Below are 21048 nucleotides of genomic sequence, written 5' to 3' on the forward strand. Positions count from 1 at the left end.
TCAAATCAAATTGGTATTTAGATCTTCGTTAAAAATAAAACGACGCATTTTGGGGGGGCGGGGAAGCATCTTTGGGGGCGGGTGTGAAAATGAGTTGAATTCATTTCATGAGGACACATATCTCAAAAACTGATGATAATTGGCATTTAGAAGATCCTTTACTATTAAAGAAACAAATATTTTTTGCCGGAAAATTCGCTTAAGGGTGGGGGGAGTGTGAAAGTAAGTGAAAAAAGTGATTTTTTATGGGAATATTCATATCTCAAAACTGAAGGTAACACACGTGAACATTGGTATTTGGAATCTCCTTTAAACATAAAGTAACACACCTTCTTTTTTGGGGTGGGGGGTGGGGTAAATCAACCGCGGTGGGGTGAAAACGGAGGTGAAACCAATTGATTTTACTGTTCCTAATGTACTTATAAGGAGCCCCCGTGGCTCAGGCGGCAGCGCGCTGGCCTCTCACCGCTGGGTTTCGTGGTTCAAATCCCGGTCACTCCATGTGAGATTTGTGCTGGACAAAGCGGAGGCGGTACAGGTTTTTCTCCGGGTACTTCGGTTTTCCCCGTCATCATTCATTCCAGCAACACTCCCTAATATAATTTCATTTAATTTGTCATTCATTAATCATTGCCCCAGAGGAGTGCGACAGGCTTCGGCAGCCGGCACAATTCCTATCCTCACCGCTAGCTGGGGGCTTATTCATTCCACTCCTAACCTGGTTGAATGACTGGAAACAGGCTGTGAATTTTCAATGTACTTACGTATATTCTGATCATAAACCGATCATTTTTAATCTTTCGTGGGTTCGTTTTCAAGAGCCATCTTTACCTTTGGAGAACCTTCTTAGATTAACTTACAGTAGATTCTCCTGGCATATAAATAAAAATGTAAACACATTTGAAATAAACGACAGGTATAATATTGACCGTGCAATTGTTCACTTCTATAATAAGGTCAATAATACACGGAAGTATGTCATTCGTATCGCCAGAAATCCTGCGCACTTGCCTACGGGCAACAATGGTGCTGGTTATACTGTCATCAATGACAATGGCAGCAGATGTAATTTACCGCCAAGTAGAGGTCTTGCATCTTGCTGTGGGGTGCAGAACATCATTAATAATAATAATAATAATAATAATAATAATAATAATAATAATAATAATAATAATAATAATAATAATAATAATGTTCTGGACCGTCGTCAAAATGTGCGGACCGCGCTGGAAACGGATCCTGGAAGGGTAATGACTACGATTGCAGTCCGGCCGCCGGTTCAGTACCGCCAAGGCACCCAAGACGACAGCACGCCGGATCTCCTCAAGGATTTGATCCACATTAAAAATGCTTATAGGAAAACATGGCAAAGATTTAGGGACCCAACTGACCGGGTGGAATACCTGGACCTAGCCCGGGAAGTACGAACTCAATTGCTGGAAAAAAGATTGAAAAATGGAAGGAACGTTGCCGTAATATCTCAGAAAACGAGTCAGATCGCGAATTTTGGAGGAATATCTCAGAAAACGAGTCAGATCGTGAATATCGGCGGCTTATATATATAACGATAAGCATTCATAAATTTCAGTATAATACCGTAGCGAAGCACGGGTATCTTGCTAGTAAGAAGATAAGATAACAGCAGACGGCTTCCGACTTCAACCTAATGTTTTTTTCAGGAATTTCAAGTTCAACAGTAGTGTGTGCAGACATCAGGTAATTACAGTATCAGACATGTTATGCATAAATAACATGAAGAAGAATGTAATCAGCGGTGATATTATAGTTCAATTCAAGTTCAGGCTAATAGCTTTCTTTATTTAGATCAAATTTTCTGTATATGTAACAACAAATCTCACAGGGTATATAAAGTGTTAAATTAAAGTACGGCCATGGTAGTTCATTGTGATGTAAAGTATAGTAATAAATTCAGTTTTCTTTTAACAATAATAAGTGATTCTATTTCCGAGTACAATCCTCAACTGTGGAAATAAAACCCAAATCTACAATTGTCCTGATGCATATTCCTGTATATTGCCAGATGTGTGAGTTTATCACCTCACGCCTTGAGAATAATAGAGATGGGTGGCATGCTCTCCGAATTTTTAGTATATTGTGTGAAGGAAATTAATAGTAAGAGTATTGGTAGGAGTAGTTACAAGTTATTAAATTATCAAACAAAGAATGGATTACACTGGTTAGATTATGAAAATATTTCTGTATTCTGGAATATACGAGGCAAAGGGAAATCAGAAAGAAAAGCACTAACTAAATGAATGAAATATAGGTTAACTGTTTGTCGTAGAATCTGTAGAATTGTACTACATCTAGGACAAAAATAAATGAAAGAGAAATAAATAATGGGATGGTAATTTGTCCAATGAAAATAGACATTATTATGTTCACTATTTAACGTAGTAATAGTCAAATACTTGTAGAAGATTAAATTAAAAGCATGTGTCAAATAAAAGGACTGGAATAAAGGAATGCTCTCTCCCCAGTTTCAGGCGATTCGAAACTGGAGGATTAGAGTAATCTATTCTATTCTATTCTATTCTATTCTATTCTATTCTACACGCTATGTGCAAATAAAATAAAGTTTATTTCGAGTACAATGCGATCGTGAAAATTGAGTACTGAGCTTTTCACCCTGCAGCCTTGATTGGTGAATCGTGATCTGACAGGACACATGAAAACTATTACCTCTCTCTCGGAATTTATCCCTTTTCCTAGGATGTAACTTCCCTCAAGAAATACAGAAGGAACGTGAGGAAAGGAACGTATGGAGAGTGTGGTTGGTATTTAGTAAATATAGAAACTGCTACTCAATAAATCGATCATGGGTCACAAATTACCCCGCGTCAAGTGTCAATGTTTAAAGACTACCCCAATTTATATATGTGCATATTTACCTCGTATCGTAGATATAAAAACTATTCTACGAATGATGATTTAATGACAACTGCTTTGATATATTTCAATTAATAAATTTTATTTATTTTAACATATTTTCATATATTTTACATACATGAATTAAATAAAATGGAAAATTTGAAATGAATTGTGATATTTTGCCCTCTTGCAGCTCTGCACATTAAGCGGACGGACAGGTAGCCTCAGACTCCCACTTGAAATAATGAATATGTTCTGTCACTCCTGCAATCTCCTCGGCGTGAAGGACCTCAGCCTTTTTCTCCGGGCTTATTGGTAAGTGTTTACTTAGCAGTAAAAGGCCAGGTGCTGTTTGGTTTTCAATACACTTGGCGATTTCCATGACAGAAGCATCTGCAGACAGGTAAATCACCTTGAATGTATGGTCTGAAACATAACAGGAAACATTTGGAGCGTGCTAATGAAGTTATTTTAGCTGATCTGAACGAGTAATTTTCAAGGTAAAACATAACATATAGAAACTAACTTGGCAATTTAAATGTCTCTAATGTTCATTTAATAGAGGAGTCCATTAAACTGGCTATAAACGTACACTAACGTACACAAATATCACATAATCGAAAGAAAGAATAACTCTCAAAGCCGAAAAACACATAAGTAACACATAGTAGTACGCGCTATATGCTTTAAAACAATGGGTGATACATCAGCATTTTCTCATAAATATGGCGGGAAATTTGAATTTTTTCTGATTCAGCAATAATTTTTTGTGGAGGCCACTTAATGTGAAATTTGTGCTAGACAGATAGGAGGGGTGACAGGCTTTTCTCCGGGTACTCCCATTTTACCTATTACCTTTCATTGTAGCAACACTCTCCAGTATCTTTTCATTTAAACTGTCAGCCATTAATCGTTTCCTCTAAGACGTGGGACATACAACCGGCACAATTCCTATCCTGGCCGCTATGTGGGGCTTCATTCATCAGATTCTTGAAGCGATCGAACGAATGGAAACAGGCTGTATATTTTCATTTCCATTATCTTCCCTACAATTAACCAGTTTCAATCTAGTGTAGTACACAATTACTGCAGCAGAATTAAACTAACTTTATGGTGCAGACAGATGCTCCTGGGCACGCGAGCTTCGGAGTCGGCTGATATTTCTAGACCGAAGAGCAAGGGAGGGCAAGGTGGAGCTCGAATCTCATTGGCTGGTTTCAAGGTCAGCTCTAGACCCGAAACCTCAATGGGCATTCGGGATCTGTCACCGTTGAATATCACGATCAAAAATTTAATTTAATAGAACAATTTCTTGCGATCATTACCCATAATAGTAATAATAATAAATAAATATAGCAATAATAAACACAGATTTAATAAGGTAATCTAATCTAGATGTATTAAAATGGAATTGTGTAATTTATGACATAGTGCACACGCGTATTATGAATAAAGTATTTCTTTATATCACAATATACAATTTTGGTATGCTAAAAATCGATCTAATGTAAATAAATTTACCATTTAAAATAATGTACAAAAGAAGACGAATTTGCAAAATATACCGATATATTTCATTCAATATAAGGGTGAAGAGAAAGAAAATTTAAAGGAAGGGTACAGTCCATAAAAGTAACAGGGGTATAATGACGATAGAAAGGTAAGAGAAAGATTTTTGAGGTCATAACTATACGAATCACTCAAGTTTTCCTAGTATTCCTACCAAACACTTGTGAAGCTGATTTTCTGAATTGCAACAGGATAGAAACATTGCCATCCTCTCGTGAAAAATCTACGCAAATTAAGCTGTGATGAGAAGTCTGATTTCGAATTTGATCATATTTACTTTGTGACCATAAAACAGAAAAGATTATCAGAAATCGAACTGTCAGACATGTAGGAACGATAGTGATTTATTTCAGGCATAATCATAGGCTGACGAGTACAAAATTTCTCTCCTGAGTACATCAATGTTCTAAATTATGGTTTCCTTCAGAGGACTGGAAACAAATGCAAACATAACCAAGTTCACCATCTTCAGCAAACAAGCCTAACATGAGACGAACTTAAAACTAAACAACCGGCAGATTGAATGAGTAATCAGATTCAAATATCCGGTTGATCAACTAACAAAGAGATTCTGAAAAAAGAATTAAACAGTGGATAGCAATGACACGGAAATCACTTCCGAAAAGTATTTATTTTCAAGTAACCACCTACATTTAAAACTTGGAAAGGAATTATCAAACACTACGTACGAATACTCTTGCGATAAGTTGTGGAAACACGGACCCTCCAGAGCTACCCACTGACACGCTTGGAAGTTTCTGAAGTGTGGAACCACCGGAGATGTTTCGTGATGTTGTGGGTTAATCGACTGAAGAATGAAAAAGTACTCCAGAAGCCAAGGGCAATTCGGGAACTCCCCCTTCCTTGCTTAATATTACAAGAGCTAACAACGGATTGGACGAGACACACAGAGGATGGAAGAAGTGTCGCAGAACGACAGCTTCATGGCTTATAACATCTAAGATTGGACAGGAATTCACAGTGATAAAAGAATTTTGCATGTGAAAAGAGACCGCACACTAACTGTCAACGTCAGAGTGGGGTGATTCAACTGAAAATCTTTGGTGCTACTCTAACGAATATTTTAAAGGTGACAACAATGTGCAGAACAGTAAACAGCCTCAAAGTACCAATGTCAAAATGGCCGCCCTATGTCAGGCTTACACTAAACAACAGAGGTCTGTTACTCAGTTTATTGAGTTGTGAAGAATTAAAATTATCGACAAATAACGATTCATTATGCTGGTCAAATTTTATCATAGAAGCAGCGTGGCAGATTTGAGCCCCGTACTTCCCGTGCAAATGATTCGATCATGAAAGACAATGATTTGAGCGTCTCCCACATCCGCCATTTTTCAGACTTCGTTCCCAGTGATTGCCACATGCAATAAATCACTGTGTGGAAAGACGTTGTAGGTAAAAGTATGATGGCAGTGCACGAAAGGTTGGGCAGACCACCAAAGAATCCATGTACTTCATAAGCGCTCGATCAGTTGCAACAAGACTGCATAGAAAAATGATCCCTTTTTTCCGACTTTCACGGAAAAAGTAAACTAATAAAGATATTAATTTAAAAAAATGGAATCTAGAAAAGTTAAGTGATCCATTAACACAAGCAGCATTTGAAGAAAAGACAGACACGATCAAGTACAACAACTGCAACGAAACAGATTGGGACGCTGTCAAAGCTTCACTTACAACGGCAGCAGATGAAGTGCTAGGAAAAAAAGACGCTTAAACCCAGGAAGAACTGGATGACTGAAGAAATACTAAATCTCTTTCAGGAAGGAAATAAAGAACACCGGAAAAATACTCCAGAAGGAATGATAAACTATAAGAAACTAAAAAACTTACAAGGGAACACATACATGTGTTACACTCGGATCCGCTTGAAACTGGGTAGGAATATTCGTGGGAAGCTGTAGAATGCTAAGGTGAAACCTGCATGTGTCCCGCACAAGTTTGACCGCCAACATTGAACAAATAAATAGTCGTAAATTTAAAAGTTCAGCGGGAGTACCTGGGTGTGGCGGAGAGGTAGGAAGGAGCGAAGCAGTGGACGTGAGCCAGCCGGGCTGTGTCGAGCCGCGCCAGCAGCCAGGCAGCGTATAGTCGGGCTGCTCGCTCGAGTCGAATGAATGACCACCACCTTCCCCCTGTCCCTCCGGCCGCTATTCTTACTGCACCAAAGTTCGCACATACCTCGTACCTTCCCGATTAGAAACGTCAAAGCAGATCAAGAGGTGCACATTGATTAGTCGTCCGATGAGACAACGTTTTTACAATGACAGGTAATATCTGACGTTCTTATAGTAATTTTTATGAATGGTGACTGTATATTTACTTTAACCTTGTATGGTAATAATTGATTTTTTACACCCAGATACAACAAAACGCCCACTACAGAAGTCATCTAATCCATGGAATTTAGTAGTGTGCCTTCAGAATTGTTTTGCAGAGTGTGACAAAAGAGACACCCCATTTTCTGAAGATGAAAGAAATTTGGGATACGAATTATATCGTGAGTAGATCAATCTATTTATATATATTTACTTTTAAGAGGAAAACAAGCATTCACAGGAATTGCGTTCTTGTCTCCGTTTTCAGTCCTAATTGCCGACAGGGTTTTGGATACCGATGTGACAGTCGAACTGGATGGCATATTGGATATGTCAGATGATAACTTTATTTTCGAAGAAGACAATATTGAAACACCGATATTTGAACTCGTCTCCGAAAATGTTACTCCTAGCCCAGTATCCACAACAACGGCTGAACGATGCCTAATCCCAATAACTTATATGAAGAAGGTCGTCGAATATTGGCGAAACAAAGGTGGGAAACAGAGGAGCTTGGCATCAGTGAAACCCAGGTTTCGTAAATTAGTGCCGGGAAGAGCTTTACAGGTGGGAGCAACAATTGGACTTATCAAAAGTTTAAAGAAAGTAGACAACGAAACAAGATTGTTCACGATATAAATATTAAAAAATGGAGCTTAAAGTACACTCGTCTAGTTGGCTACGACAAGTTTCTAGCGTCCCATTCCTGGGTAATGAGTTTTTAAAAAAAATTAAAACTGGATCAAGAAAGATTTGCAAATTCGTATAAAAATACAAATTTGAACAAGAAGATACTAATTGTAACGCGACACTGTTTGTGGAAGAAGTGTCGTAAATAATAGAAAGTCAAGGCCCAGAGTGCGAATTTAATACTGATTAGTCAGGTTTTCATGAAGAGTTCCATTCTGGAAGGACCCATAATGAACCAGGAGAAAACGTTGTATTAGCGGAAGAACAATCTATGAATTCGCTAAGTCATAGCTACACAAAACAGCCAATAATTTAGGCAGATGGACAACTATTGCCGAAGTTGCTAGTGGTGCTGAAAGAAAAAATGGCAAATTTGATCCTAATATAGAAAGAAAACTATTTACCGCACCAAATGTGTACACTTTGCCTTCAAAGTCTGGAAAACTGAGCAAAGAACTTGTACAGAAATGGTTGCGGGATGTTCATTGTGAGCTGGTGCCAGAGTACAGTGTTTTAGTTCTCGATTCGTGGACCGGACAGAAAGAAGAAAATATTTTAAATGCTAAAATTGGAAGTAAGAAAATCATTAATGTTCACACAATTCCGAAAAGAGCCACTGGACTTATCCAGCCGTTAGACGTTTTGGGCTTCCACATCTGGAAGCAATTTATTCGTATATTGTACGATTTAATTTTGTTAAACTCGTTAGACATCAAGGTACATTTAAGGAACAACCTTTTAAAAGTGCAATCTTTGACGCACAACCAGTTCTCCTCTCCGCGCTTCCGTAGCATGTGGCAGTTCAGTTGGTACAAATGTGGCTATGTTAAAAAGAAACCTTCAGAATTTGTTAATCCAGTCGATTATTGTTTCAAAGAAGACCCTTCCGATAATCAATGTAATACTTGTGAGAGAGACAGAGCTGTAAGATGTGCATGGTGCACACAGTATCTGTGCCTTGTCCACTTTTTTGTAAACAATCACTATTGCACTATTTACAATGAGTAACAAGAACTCGGGCGTGAATTTGTCAAACCTTATTGGCATCGTTGTTTAAACATCGTCCTTTATACACTTGTTTCATGTGCTGTTTTCATATTTACGTGTTGCACATCGGATCGGAAAGTTACGGGGAACGCGCTGCATGGCTGCTGGCGCGGCTCGACACAGCCCGGTTGGCTCACGTCCGCTGCTTCGCTCCTCCCTTCCTCTCCGCCACACCCCGATACTCCCGCGGCACTTTTAATTTTATGACTATTTACTTGTTCAATTTTGGCGTTTAAACTTGCGCTGGCCACATATAGTTTTCATCTTAGCATTCTACTGCCTCCCACGTATATTCCTACCAAATTTCAACCGGATCCGAGTGTAACACCTGTATGTGTTCCCTTGTTTGTTACACAGAAGTACCGAGAGGCGAAAGAAAGATGGATGGATGACATTTATAAAAGCATAGAACATGATATGAAAATCGGAAATGGCGACAGAGCATACAATCAAGTAAAAAGAACGCAATTCAAGGCTAAAATGAAATCCAGTGTTATAAAAGATAAGGAAGGAAATCAGTTAATAGAAGATGAGGAGGTAATGAAGAGATGGAAAGAGTATTTGGAGGATCTATATAATGGAGAAGTAATTGACAATGTAGATGAGTACATCATAAAAGAAGAGTAGGTTTCACAAGATGAACTAGGTCATCCCATAATGAGAAGTGAATTCGAAACAACACTGCAACAGCTGAAAAAGAAAAAAATGCTGCTGGAGCAGATAAACTGCCTGCTGAACTGTGGAAAAACTCTGGAAAAAGCTGAAGGATGAACTCTTCAAAATCACCAAGTACTGCTATGAAAACGGAGATATGCCAGAAGATTTTGTAAAAAATAAAGCAGTACTTCTGCAAAAAAAAAAAAAAAAAGGATATTCAGCAAAATGCTCCAATTACAGAATACTAAGCCTTGTTTCACATGCAGCAAAAATATTCGCATGCATATTAAAAAACAGAATCAAAATGAAAATTGAGCGGAATCTAGATGATGATCAGTTTGGGTTCAAGAAAGGAGTAGGAACGCGAGAAGCTATTATAAGACTTGAAGAGAAGACTAGAGCTTAACAGAAATATATAGCTTTTGTAGACCTGGAAAAAGCTTTTGACAATGTTCAGTGGAAAAGACTGTTCAAAATTATGAAAGATATTCATTTGGACTGGAAAGACAGAAAAGCAATACTAAACCTCTTCATCAATCAAATAATAAACATCGAAAGTAATGAAAAATTATGCAAGGTGAGGATCAGGAAAGGAGTAATGCAGTGGTGTTCCTTATCACCATTTCTATTTAATTTGTACATTGAAGAGGGCATGAAAATTTTTAAATCAAAGACACATGGCATTAAAATAAATGAAATAACTGTACACTGTATTAGATTTGCCGACGATGTTGCACTTATGGCTGGCAATGAGAAGAACATGCAGATCATGCTCAACAAATTAACATCCATCTTAAAAGATTTGCAACTTAACATTAATGTAAGTAAAACTAATGTTATGGTTGTAAGCAAATCTAAAATGAAGCCAGAGGCACATCTCAGAATTGGAAATATTTTAATAAAACAGGTGCACAAGTTCTGCTACTTAGGATCAGTGGTTTAGTTGGACCGGAACGGAAATATTTTGCCGCTTTAGAATGACGTAACATTTTTTACATTCAGTAAGAACATCTTATAATCTATACATAGCGCTGAAACGTCATGGGTGTACAATGAGATCCACGCCGAAAAGAGAAATAGGCTGCTGGTTGCAAGATCAAGCGGACTTATTTTCATAAGCAGCGTTGGACCTCTGTGCATATATTTAACCCACAACCATATGTCAAGTCATGGCTACGAAAGGGGAAACGTTCAGCTGATTAAACAACTTGTCGGAAACATAAGGCCGCTGATTTTGACACCTAATACGAGTCCATTTGGAAATTGCTGAATTAATAAGGTGAGTTCCTGTAAATATTTTGTTCCAACTACATCACTGCTTAGGATCAGTTATTATCGATGACAAGATGTACTGTGGAAATAAAAAGAAAAATGTCCCTGTGTAAGAAAGCCTTTGAGGAAAAGAAGCAGCTCTTAGTTAATAAATTCTTAGATAATGAACAAAAAAATTTGTTTATCAAAACATTCATTTGGAGTGTGCTGCTATATGGATGTGAAGGATAGACTCTCTTGAAGGAGGAGTGAAATGACTGGAGGCAGTGGAAATGTGGCTATGGAGGAAGATGACAAGAACTAGCTGGATTGAGAAGAAAACTGATGAACAGTGCTTAGAGAAATAAACACCCAGAGACATTTAATAACAACGATAAAAAGGAGAAAAGCGTCAGTTTTCGGTCACATTCTCCGGCATAATGACTTCATAAAGAATTTGTTCGAAGGCAAGGTGATGGTAAAGAAAGGCAGAGGGAAACCACGGAAGAAGATCATTGAAGAGGTTGTTGAGATGTTGGGATGCCAATGTTATGAAGAGATTAAAAGGATCGCAGAGAGAAGAGATCAATGGTTGCAGCGACAAGGCAAAGCCTCCAGATAATGATGATGAATTTTAAGGTATTAATTTGACCCACTCTCATAGAAATTATCACATCACATCTACCGTACCTACTTTCTGATTTAGAACCATAAGGCCATATCTTTGATTTTCCCTTTTACTCTAGATCTCCTTTAAGAGATGAATTCTAGTGGTGAAGATGGTGCAAACTCCAGCCCCCGAGTCGGAGGAATTAACCAATGGCAGTTAAAATTTCTGGAATCGCAGTCAGGATGCATTAGACCAGAGACCAACATTCTAAACATTTAGCCGTGTAGCGATACAAATCAGGGTACTCGTCTGGAGATGTAGGTGCTATTTTCATGTATTGGAAGTGAATATACCATTTTAACCGCATATCAGCCCTCCTGCCAATCCCAAGACGCAGTCACAACCGGGAATCGGAATTGTGCTAACCGTAAGACTACGGATAGGAACAGCTGAGAATCTTAGAAGACGACTTAAAGGACATTGGATGAAACTGGATCACGATACGTCGAACATGTTGAAACGTTTCATTTTGTAATGATGTTTAGATTTACCGTACCGTGGAGCATAGGTTTAATAACAGATTTCCTCCATAAGATTATAGTAGGTCAGCACTGCGATGTACGAAGTTGGTAGTGCGGAATAATTTGTTCTGGGGTTCACCGTCACCATAAACTACGCCTTCTGACTCGCGATTGGTCTACTTTAAACGCGCCGCACATCAGGCGATACTGCGACACACCCTGCAGACTCGTTAAAACTTTCAAAATACTCGTAATTTTAAGGCTTGCTACTGACTATTCTCTATCTCCGCGTGGTTCAGAATGAATCCGTTGGCTAACCGCCTTTCACACAAAGCTTTCCAATATAACGTACCCACAGTGTTACTCAATATTCAAATAAATATTCATGGGGCATATATTAATGATATCGACTATATTTTTATGGCAAAAATTGACCAGTGTGTTTATAATACAACTAGCAGAAGTACGCGTTCTTCGTACGGGTTATCAGAAACTGGCTTAATTGCTCATACTTTTTTTTTGCTAGTTGCTTTATGTCGCACCGACACAGATAGGTCTTATGGCGACGATGGGAGAGGAAAGGCCTAGGAGTTGGAAGGAAGCGGCCGTGGCCTTAATTAAGGTACAGCCCCAGCATTTGCCTGGTGTGAAAACGGGAAACCACGGAAAACCATCTTCAGGTCTGCCGATCGTGGGGCTCGAACCCACGATCTCCCGGATGCAAGCTCACAGCCGCGCTCCTCTACGCGCACGGCTAACTCGCCCGGTAATTAATCATACTATCGGTGTGACTGACTTCATTAGATATTTATATCACTGGTGTATTTACTTAAGTAACTTACGTAGAAATTTTTTTGTCATGTTTGGAATTATAGTGCACCTTCTTCTTCTTTTCTACGTGGGGGCTTCTAAATATTAGTTCCTAATTAGCGTCGACCTCTAAGATCTTTTGCTACCATGTTTTTCCTTCATTCCCACCTAGATATACCTGCTCCCTTCACAAAGCTGCAGGTTTAGTGTGAGTATACTTTCGCCAGATAGTACCACAAATATAAATATTATTGAATGTATTTGTTTGATCCGACATTTCATAACTATTACAAATGATAAAGGAAATACGCAATGCATAAAATAAACTACTATAATTATCGAGAATTATAATTCTCAGGGCTTGTCATTCATGTCGCACATCATATAAGGAATATGAGTATAAATGTTGAGAAATTTTTTCAAGTCATGGGCGCACCATCTTGACAATTGAAGGGTATGGGGAAAGACAATGGTAACCCTCAAATTTGAATATTTCAAGCTAAGTAGAGTAATACAATGGTAACCCATATCTACACTAATTGGTGCTACGAGTTCGCCTTATTGATGACAGATGGCAGCACAATATTGGTTTGTTTCTATGGGAACCCACACTCTCTAGTGAGAGACAATGGTAACCCACAATTCAAAATGGAGGCAGCAGCTAGCAGTAGTAAGGGAAGTTGTTATATTAATGCGATTTTAAGTGAATTGTCCAGTGATTCCAGTGATTCCAGTGATTCTGGCTATTTTGATGATGACATTAATGATCCAGACTTTAGTTTACAGAAGGAGATGGAAGATTCTACTAATATTAATTCTAGTACAAGTGAGGTAAGTTTTGTTTTCCACCATATGTTGTTATTTGCTGGTTACCATTATCTTTGTGCGGGCTAGTTAAGCTGCGTTTTTATTCGGATATTGAACTATTATACAAGATCATGATACTGAGATACAGTTAATATGCATTTTCATACAACTGTACTGTAATGTATAAATCATACGATGCTTACAAATGTAGTATACTCGTATTTGTGGATTACCATTTTATTCATCATTTCATTGATGAGGTTACCATTTTATTGATGTAACGGACCTAATAATCTAAAATGCCACTTTCTATACAATATCATTTTGTTACCAGAATGAAGAGGACCACAACAGGATTGGCCCTCAGAATAAATACATCGCAATGAAGACATCAATAAAAAGTAAAAGGAAAGTGAACAAACAAAGGAAGGAACTTGCAAGGAATAGTGGACTTGAGTACACTACAAAAAAAGGTACAGTGATCCAGGTGGGAAATGTACCTGGTGCTTCTTTTAAATGTGCTAAAAAGTGTTTTGAACGGACTGGAGAGGGACTTATACAGAATATAAACAAGTCATTCTGGAACATTGCGGACTTCAACAGACAAAATGCTTATCTGTTCGGTTGCATGCGGCTAGAACCCATAAAAAGAAGATATACAGGCAATGAGATTAGTAGACGTAACAACACTGTGCGATACAATGTAATAAAAGATGGCAGAAGCACTGATGTCTGTAAAGTTACATTTTGAAGCATCCATGGTTTACAGCACAACAAAGGTAGGGTAGAAAATACACAATCAAAAATGCAAACAGGGGCTACTACTCCACCAGATGATAGAAGAGGCAAACACAAGCACAGACCACATGCCTACTCAGATGAAGACGTGCAGTTAGTTAAGAAACATATAGAAGGTATTCCAAAATACAAAAGCCATTATAGTAGAAAAGATAATGATGATGAATTCTATGTGTCAATGGAATATTCTATACACAGTTGCTGATATCAAAGCAAATCCTGTATCTTTCGATAAGTATCATTGCATTTTTATTGAAGATTTCAATATTTCTTTCAAATTGCCCAAATCAGATACTTGTCCAACGTGCGATTCAAATGAAATTGAACTGATGGCTGCGAGAAATGACAACATGGAAAAGTTAAAACAAATAAATGTACAGAAGGATTACATCTCAGAAAAGCCCAGGCAGGCCAAGATAATCTAAAAGTACAAACACAGCAGGTTTTAGATAAAGATATCCATGTAATAACTTTTGATCTACAACAGGCATTGCCCACTCCTAAACTCTCTACAGGACCAATGTTCTATAAGAGGAAATTGTTGACATATAACGTTAGCATTCAACCCTGTAACTCCTCAACCTGTCATTTTTTTGTTTGGGATGAAAGAGTAGCATCCAGGGGTTCAGATGAAATAGGCAGCTGTTTACTGAAGTATTTTGAAGATCACGATATAGGGGGAATAAGTTGATTGCAATTTCAGACAGCTGCTCCGGGCAAAACAAAAACTGAAATATTGTGTATGTTTGGATGCTGCTTATTGCAACAGGAAGATTTTCCTCCGTTGAGCACCACTTCCCTCTTTCTGGACACTCCATGTCGCCAAGTGATCGAGACTTCGGTGTTGTGGAGAAGTACGTTCGTCGACATGTGCAGTATGTGGGTGGACATCTTGAAGAAGTGTGCTCAAAAGAGACCGTTTGGTGTCCATGTTATGAGATCAGAAGATTTTGTGTGCTGCAGTGACATGAGATGTTTGTTTAGTCAGAAGAAGGGCACAAGGTGTTACTCCGAGATAGTGTACGTCTCATCCTCACTGCAGACAAGCCAGGGATCATGTTGGTATCAAATGCTTTTAATGGGGAAGAATGGCAGAAAGTAAACTTAAACAAACGAGGTCGTCCTTCAACCTTACGAAGTACCAGTCTTCGAAAGAAGTATTCTGGGTCACTTCCAATCGTTGCAAAGAAGAAACACAATCTCATTTCTGCACTGAAATGGATACCTCCAATTTACCACGACTTCTACAGGGCCATAAAAAACTTAAGAAGACATCTACAATTGAGGATGAGTATGTAGATGCCTCTGCAGACGAGATGTGACAACATTCAGCAGCCTTGTGCTAGTTGCAGGAAAACAATGGTATGCCACAAATTAAGTTGCCAATTGAAAGAAAACAGTATAATTTGTTCATTATTAATTCAATGTTTATATTTTTTTCTATTGATTTGTATGCTTCAGGCTTTGAACAGCAAATACCAGTTGCATTACTAATAAAAGTCAATAAATTTTATATGAAATATTTTTTCAAACCTTTCCAATTGAATATCTCCATTCATAGCCAATGTGGGTTACCATTATATTTCCCCATACCCTTCAATTGTGTACAGTATATAAGTTTCATGGTTACAATGATCGTAAAAGTGGACCAAAATATCGGCACTAATAACATCAGTGATCCTACTACTCCATGATTCGATAGAAAATATTTTAAACTATAGGTAACAGACACCGCAAAATGCTGAAACCTAAGCCAGTACGTAAAAACGGAGGCCGGTCGGCAACCGCTGGTCGCTGTACTACGGAGATCTCCGGGGCTATTATTCTTATACTTCACTCCATTTCCATCCCCGCCGAAAGGAGTGCTATGAGCGTCTTACACAACAGTTTATTTTTTCCAGATAGTAAGTCATATGTGTATCAATTTTGGTTGGCAGCTATGCCCAAACGTACATGCAAAATCTTGCTACTGTAGAATCCTGGAGCTGACGTTGCCATGGTTACGGCCGTTCATTTCTTTATCCAATTCTTAGAGCAGAGGTAGTGTGGTTCCAATATCTCCATAACGGTTGGTTTTAGGGCCTTCAAACATGGTTTTCGAACCCGAAGGGTTTACCGAGTTTTGTTCTTTGCGTCAAGGGGCTTAAAATGAGCTTTGTCTCGTCCTTGTACGACAAATTCTATTTCGCCTATATTAGCCTATTATTTTAATATTTTTATATCTCCCCTCGTCGCCCCCACCCAAATAGTTTCGAAAATAAAATACAGGCCATATTACTCACTGGCAATGTAGCTTTCTACAGGTGAAGTAATTTTTAAAATCCGTTCAGTAGTGTTTGAATCTAACCGTTACAAACAAATATACAAAATTTTCCCCTTTATAATATTAGTATAGAAGTATAAATTACATCCCCACACATACGGTTGCCGTCAGGAAGGGCATCCAGCCGTAAAACAGGGTTTAATCCATATGTGCGACACAGTTCGCACCCGCAACCTCACAGGTGTGGGTAAAGCGATAGAAGAAGAAGAAGATACTCATTTTTAAAAAATTCACCCGCTTTTTTATTCTTTTCACCCTCTTAAGTGGATTTTCCAAAAAGAGTGTGTTCATTTTTAAAGGATATTCCAAGTACAAATTTTAAAGTCTATAACATCTTCTTTTTTGAGATGTATTGTACCGGTTACGACCTGTACATGTATAATTTTTTGAGAGTTGATCGTATTTTATCACCACGCGTATTACTCCGTGCAAGACTGGTTTGTTTACATTCAGCAGGACGAGCAAGCAAGCTGAGAACAGCTGTATGCGTGACGTAGCCACAGGGGCTAGTTAGATCACCCGCCTGTCATGCCACGTGCAGCTAGCCTGAACTCGTATGTTCCAGATTCAAGCGTCACACCTTCCGGAACATTCGATGGTGAAAAAATTTATAACTCCCATAATAATTGGGGTAGCGACTTGATCAACATGTCATTTTAAAGGGAATTTAATAAACGTCGCAATGCTTGAATTTCAAGAAAATCCGTCGAGGGATTCAGTTTCACGGCATATGTGACGTAGATGTCCCAAACCAAATATAAGGAGGGCTCCATATAGCCTGATATCTCAGTCTATCAGTGACAGTCGAGTAATTCACGTGGCCCTACTCACTGCCATTATCGTCGGAAGCTATCTTCGTGTGGTTATAGTCTCACTGAGGAACTCTGAATTCTTCTAAGTCTTTATAAATGGGACTTGCAATATTTACGAGTGTTGAGGAACTCTGAATTTTTCTAAGTCTTTATAAATGGGACTTGCAATATTTACGAGTGTTGAGGAACTCTGAATTTTTCTAAGTATTTACGAGTGTTGAACTCTAATTTTTCGCCAATAAGACTTGTCATATTTACCAGTGTTGGACTTTAACTTTTCGCCAGTGATTATTTAAAGACTTGTCATATTTAGCAGTGGTGGACTTTAACTTTTCGTCAGTGATTATTCAAAGACTTGTCATATTTACCAGTGATGGACTTTAACTTTTCGCCAGTGATTATTTAAAGACTTGTCATATTTAACAGTGATGGACTCTAACTTTTCGCCAGTGATTATTTAAAGACTTGGACTCTAACTTTTCGCCAGTGATTATTCAAAGACTTGTAATATTCACGAGTGATGAACTCTAAATTTATTCGAAGTTTCCATGAGCATAGACTTGTGATCTTTGCCAGTGATTACTTAAAGACTTGTATTTTTTTCATTGATGAATTATAACATTATTGAAAGTCTTCATGACCACGGACTTGTCACTTCCATGAGTGTTAAAAAGTGGATTCTTGAAAGTCTTTATGAACTTTGTCTCGTGATTTTACTAGTGGTGAGAAAACTCATTACTCAAGGTTTTCATGAACTTTGATTTATTCTGCGAGTGACGAAGAGCACATTTTCGGAGTTTGCATTTATTCTATCAACCTCATTGTACTTGGGTAATGTGATTACCCTCAACATCGTCAGGAACCAGCGGAGGTCATCACGAGCGTCGGGAACTTGAGGCGTATTCCATGCAACCAACCTGGATGGTCCGTCCGCATCTTGATGGAGTACTGGGGCATCTTCTGGAACGTGTTCCAGCCGGTGCGAGCTGGTGAGCTGGAGACCCGGGCCATTTAAAGGACAATGTGGAAGACAACCCCTATCTACCATGAGGTGATGTGCAATTTATCATGCATTACATGAATAAACTCTTATCAAATCAGGTTCAAATTTTTCTTGTAGATAGGACCCTGCCTCCTGTACCAAGCCCTAGCTATTATTTATCCAGTTTAGCCATGAGAACTATTCCATGATTGCGTTAAAAATAAATCTTAAAGTCGGGCTCTTTTACTGGTACAGTATGTATCCTCATGTAAATAATTCAACTCCTTCCTCACTTTCTTTCACCCTCACCCCATTAAGTGGATTTTCTGAAAACGAATATTTGTGTTCTTTTATTTTTAAAGAGGATTCCAAATATCAGTTTTCATGCCTGTTAAACATGTTAAACTTTTGTGATTTATTGTAGATAATTTCGCTGCTGTAGAATCCTGGAGCAGACGTTGCCATGATTACGGCAGTTCATTACTTTATCCGATTCCTATAGCAGGGGTAGAGTGGTTCCAATATCTCCGTAACGGTTTGTTTTAGGGCCTTAAAACATGGTTTTCGGGCCCAAAGGGCTTACCGAGTTTTGTTCTTTGCGTCAAGAGGATTAAATTGAGCTTTGTTTCGTCCTTATACGACAAATTCGATATTTTGCCTATATTAGCCTATTATTTTATATCTCCCCCCGTGCCCCCCACTTCGAATTGTTTTGAAAATAAAATACAGCCCATGTCACTCACTCACAATGTAGCTTTCTATAGGTGAAAATATTTTTAAAATAGTTTCAGTAGTTTTTGAGTCTATTCGTTACAAACAAACAAATTTTTCCTCTTTATAATATTAGTATAGATGAAGTTTCTCCCTTTCTCAAAAACTGTTGCATACCTTGTTATCATGGCATCATTCATGATGGAAACACGGAAATGTCAGCTTCTGGCATCCACCAATGCTATTTGCTCCTCCTCCTCCTCCTCATCATCATCATCATCCGCTTCTTCGTCCCCAGACGGTGATAATAGCAGCAGTGAATCATCGGCGATTTAATTTGTGTTGTGACGTATAAGCCGCAAGAAGACATTGATGTAAGTGAAGAAGATGGTCTTGGTATTGATAACATAACGATTGATATACCAGTCGCTTATGAGAGTGGGCTTTCTTCCTCATCTAGTACTCATCTACACCCAGAAAATACGTCCAAACACTTGGAACGATGCGAGTAAGCCCATTTCAGAAATTCATGAATATTATGTAGAACATTGTCAAGACAAAAATTGTGACTATGGGAATTACAGATAGAAATCATTTGTTTACTATTGAGTTTGAAATTTCACTTTTCGTGTCTAAGAAAGATCAATCCTGACTTTGTACTGCCTACAGCAATGCTGAGGGAGATGAAAAGAAACACTTGGAAGAAAATTACAAACAACAATTGACTGGTTGAAAAGAGAACAGATAAAGAAGTGGTGACAGAAGACACCATTGTTGCAGTTTATGATTTGATAGAAGTTATGAAACTGCCGAAAGGTGGCTTATCAGTCTTCTATTAAAAATCTAAATGAAATGCTCTGAACTTCACTTTCTACAATTTTCAAATGAGCTCCTGTGATTGGTGCGTCTCTGATGAAAGCAATGGAAAGGAAATACCCCAGGAGTATGATAGCAGAGGCAAAGGGAGACAGAATGAGAAACGAAGATGTGAGATAGGAGGTCGGAATGGAAAACCTACATAAGAGGATTTATAGGAATAAAGATTGTTTGAACATGTTAAGAGGATGGAGGAGAAAGGTATACCAAAAACGATGATGGAGATAAAGTTCAAGGGAAAGAGGGTGAGAGGAAAACCTAAAACAAGGTGGATCGATTCAATAAAGAGGAGTGCAAAAAGAAGAAACAACCTGGAGTGGAATAAAATGACGAAAGAGCGTTGGTGGAACGGGGGGAGCGAGGCGAAGAAGTGTCTTAAATGTCCCGCACAGGCGGGAACTGTATAAGGGCAAAAAGCGGAGGGTCGGGTTATTCTTGTGATATTCACCATTAGGTGGAGGAACGGGAGGAGGAATAGCTCATGTATTAACCAGTCCTAGGTACTATAGGAGCGTAGCCATCTCTGGCGGCATACACTTTTTACTGTGAAAACTGGTGATGTGTGTACTTCCATACTTGAAAGAGAAATCTAGCGAAAATAAGGAGAAGTACGTTATAGTTTTTTGTTTGTGGCTGTACGTCGCACCGACACAGATAGGTCTTATAGCGACGATGGGATATGAAAGGCCTAGGAGTTGGATGGAAGCGGCCGTGGCCTTAATTAGGGTACAGTCCCAGCATTTGCCTGGTGTGAAAATGGGAAACCACGGAAAACCATCTTCAGGGCTGCCGACAGTGGGATTCGAACCCACTATCTCCCGGATGCAAGCTCACAGCCGCGCGCCCCTAACCGCATGGCCAACTCGCCCGGTGCGTCATAGTTTACTTTGAGAATTGCGCAGGACAAAAAGTGTTATGATTGCCGTGTATATCTACGCAGTCCAGTACCTGATGGTTAACAGTATTACGCACAAATGCCTCATAATAGGGTACACACAAATCGAAGGTGATTCGGCCCATTCCTTGTTAGAACGTAAGACGTCTATTGAAAAGTGGCCCGCTATACTCACCAGTTTATCTCCGCGATTACGTGTAGAACTACAAGAAAGGTTGGACAACCGTCGCACGTAAATGAGATGTAATATGATGGTGTTTATTACATGAAGGAGCTGCATATGAACATTGGCCCAATGAACATGGTAGCTGTAAAAATGTCGGATGCAAAAGTCTTCAGAGTAGTGAAGGGATTTCCTAACTCGCTCTCCCCGAGCTGTCTTATTCACATACGGATTTCCAGGAAAATGTTGTTCTCAAGAGACCGTAGAGATCATCTAACAGTGATGTGAAGTTGAC

The 21048-nt window shown here is 38.7% G+C and overlaps 1 protein-coding gene across 1 annotated transcript in view; it reads right to left on the bottom strand.

Annotated features, from left to right (window-relative positions):
• Positions 1-2979: 2979 nt before the first annotated feature.
• Positions 2980-21048, bottom strand: part of LOC136874969 (uncharacterized) — a 50797-nt gene continuing 32728 nt past the window's right edge. Inside the window, exon 3 of the mRNA XM_067148681.2 lies at positions 2980-3318. Within this exon, the coding sequence (XP_067004782.2) occupies positions 3095-3318 (224 nt within the window). The 3' untranslated portion in view covers positions 2980-3094. The remainder of the gene's footprint in view (positions 3319-21048) is intronic.

The sequence above is a fragment of the Anabrus simplex genome, chromosome 5, assembly GCF_040414725.1.
Source record: "Anabrus simplex isolate iqAnaSimp1 chromosome 5, ASM4041472v1, whole genome shotgun sequence".
NCBI classification, from domain to species: Eukaryota; Metazoa; Arthropoda; class Insecta; order Orthoptera; family Tettigoniidae; genus Anabrus; species Anabrus simplex.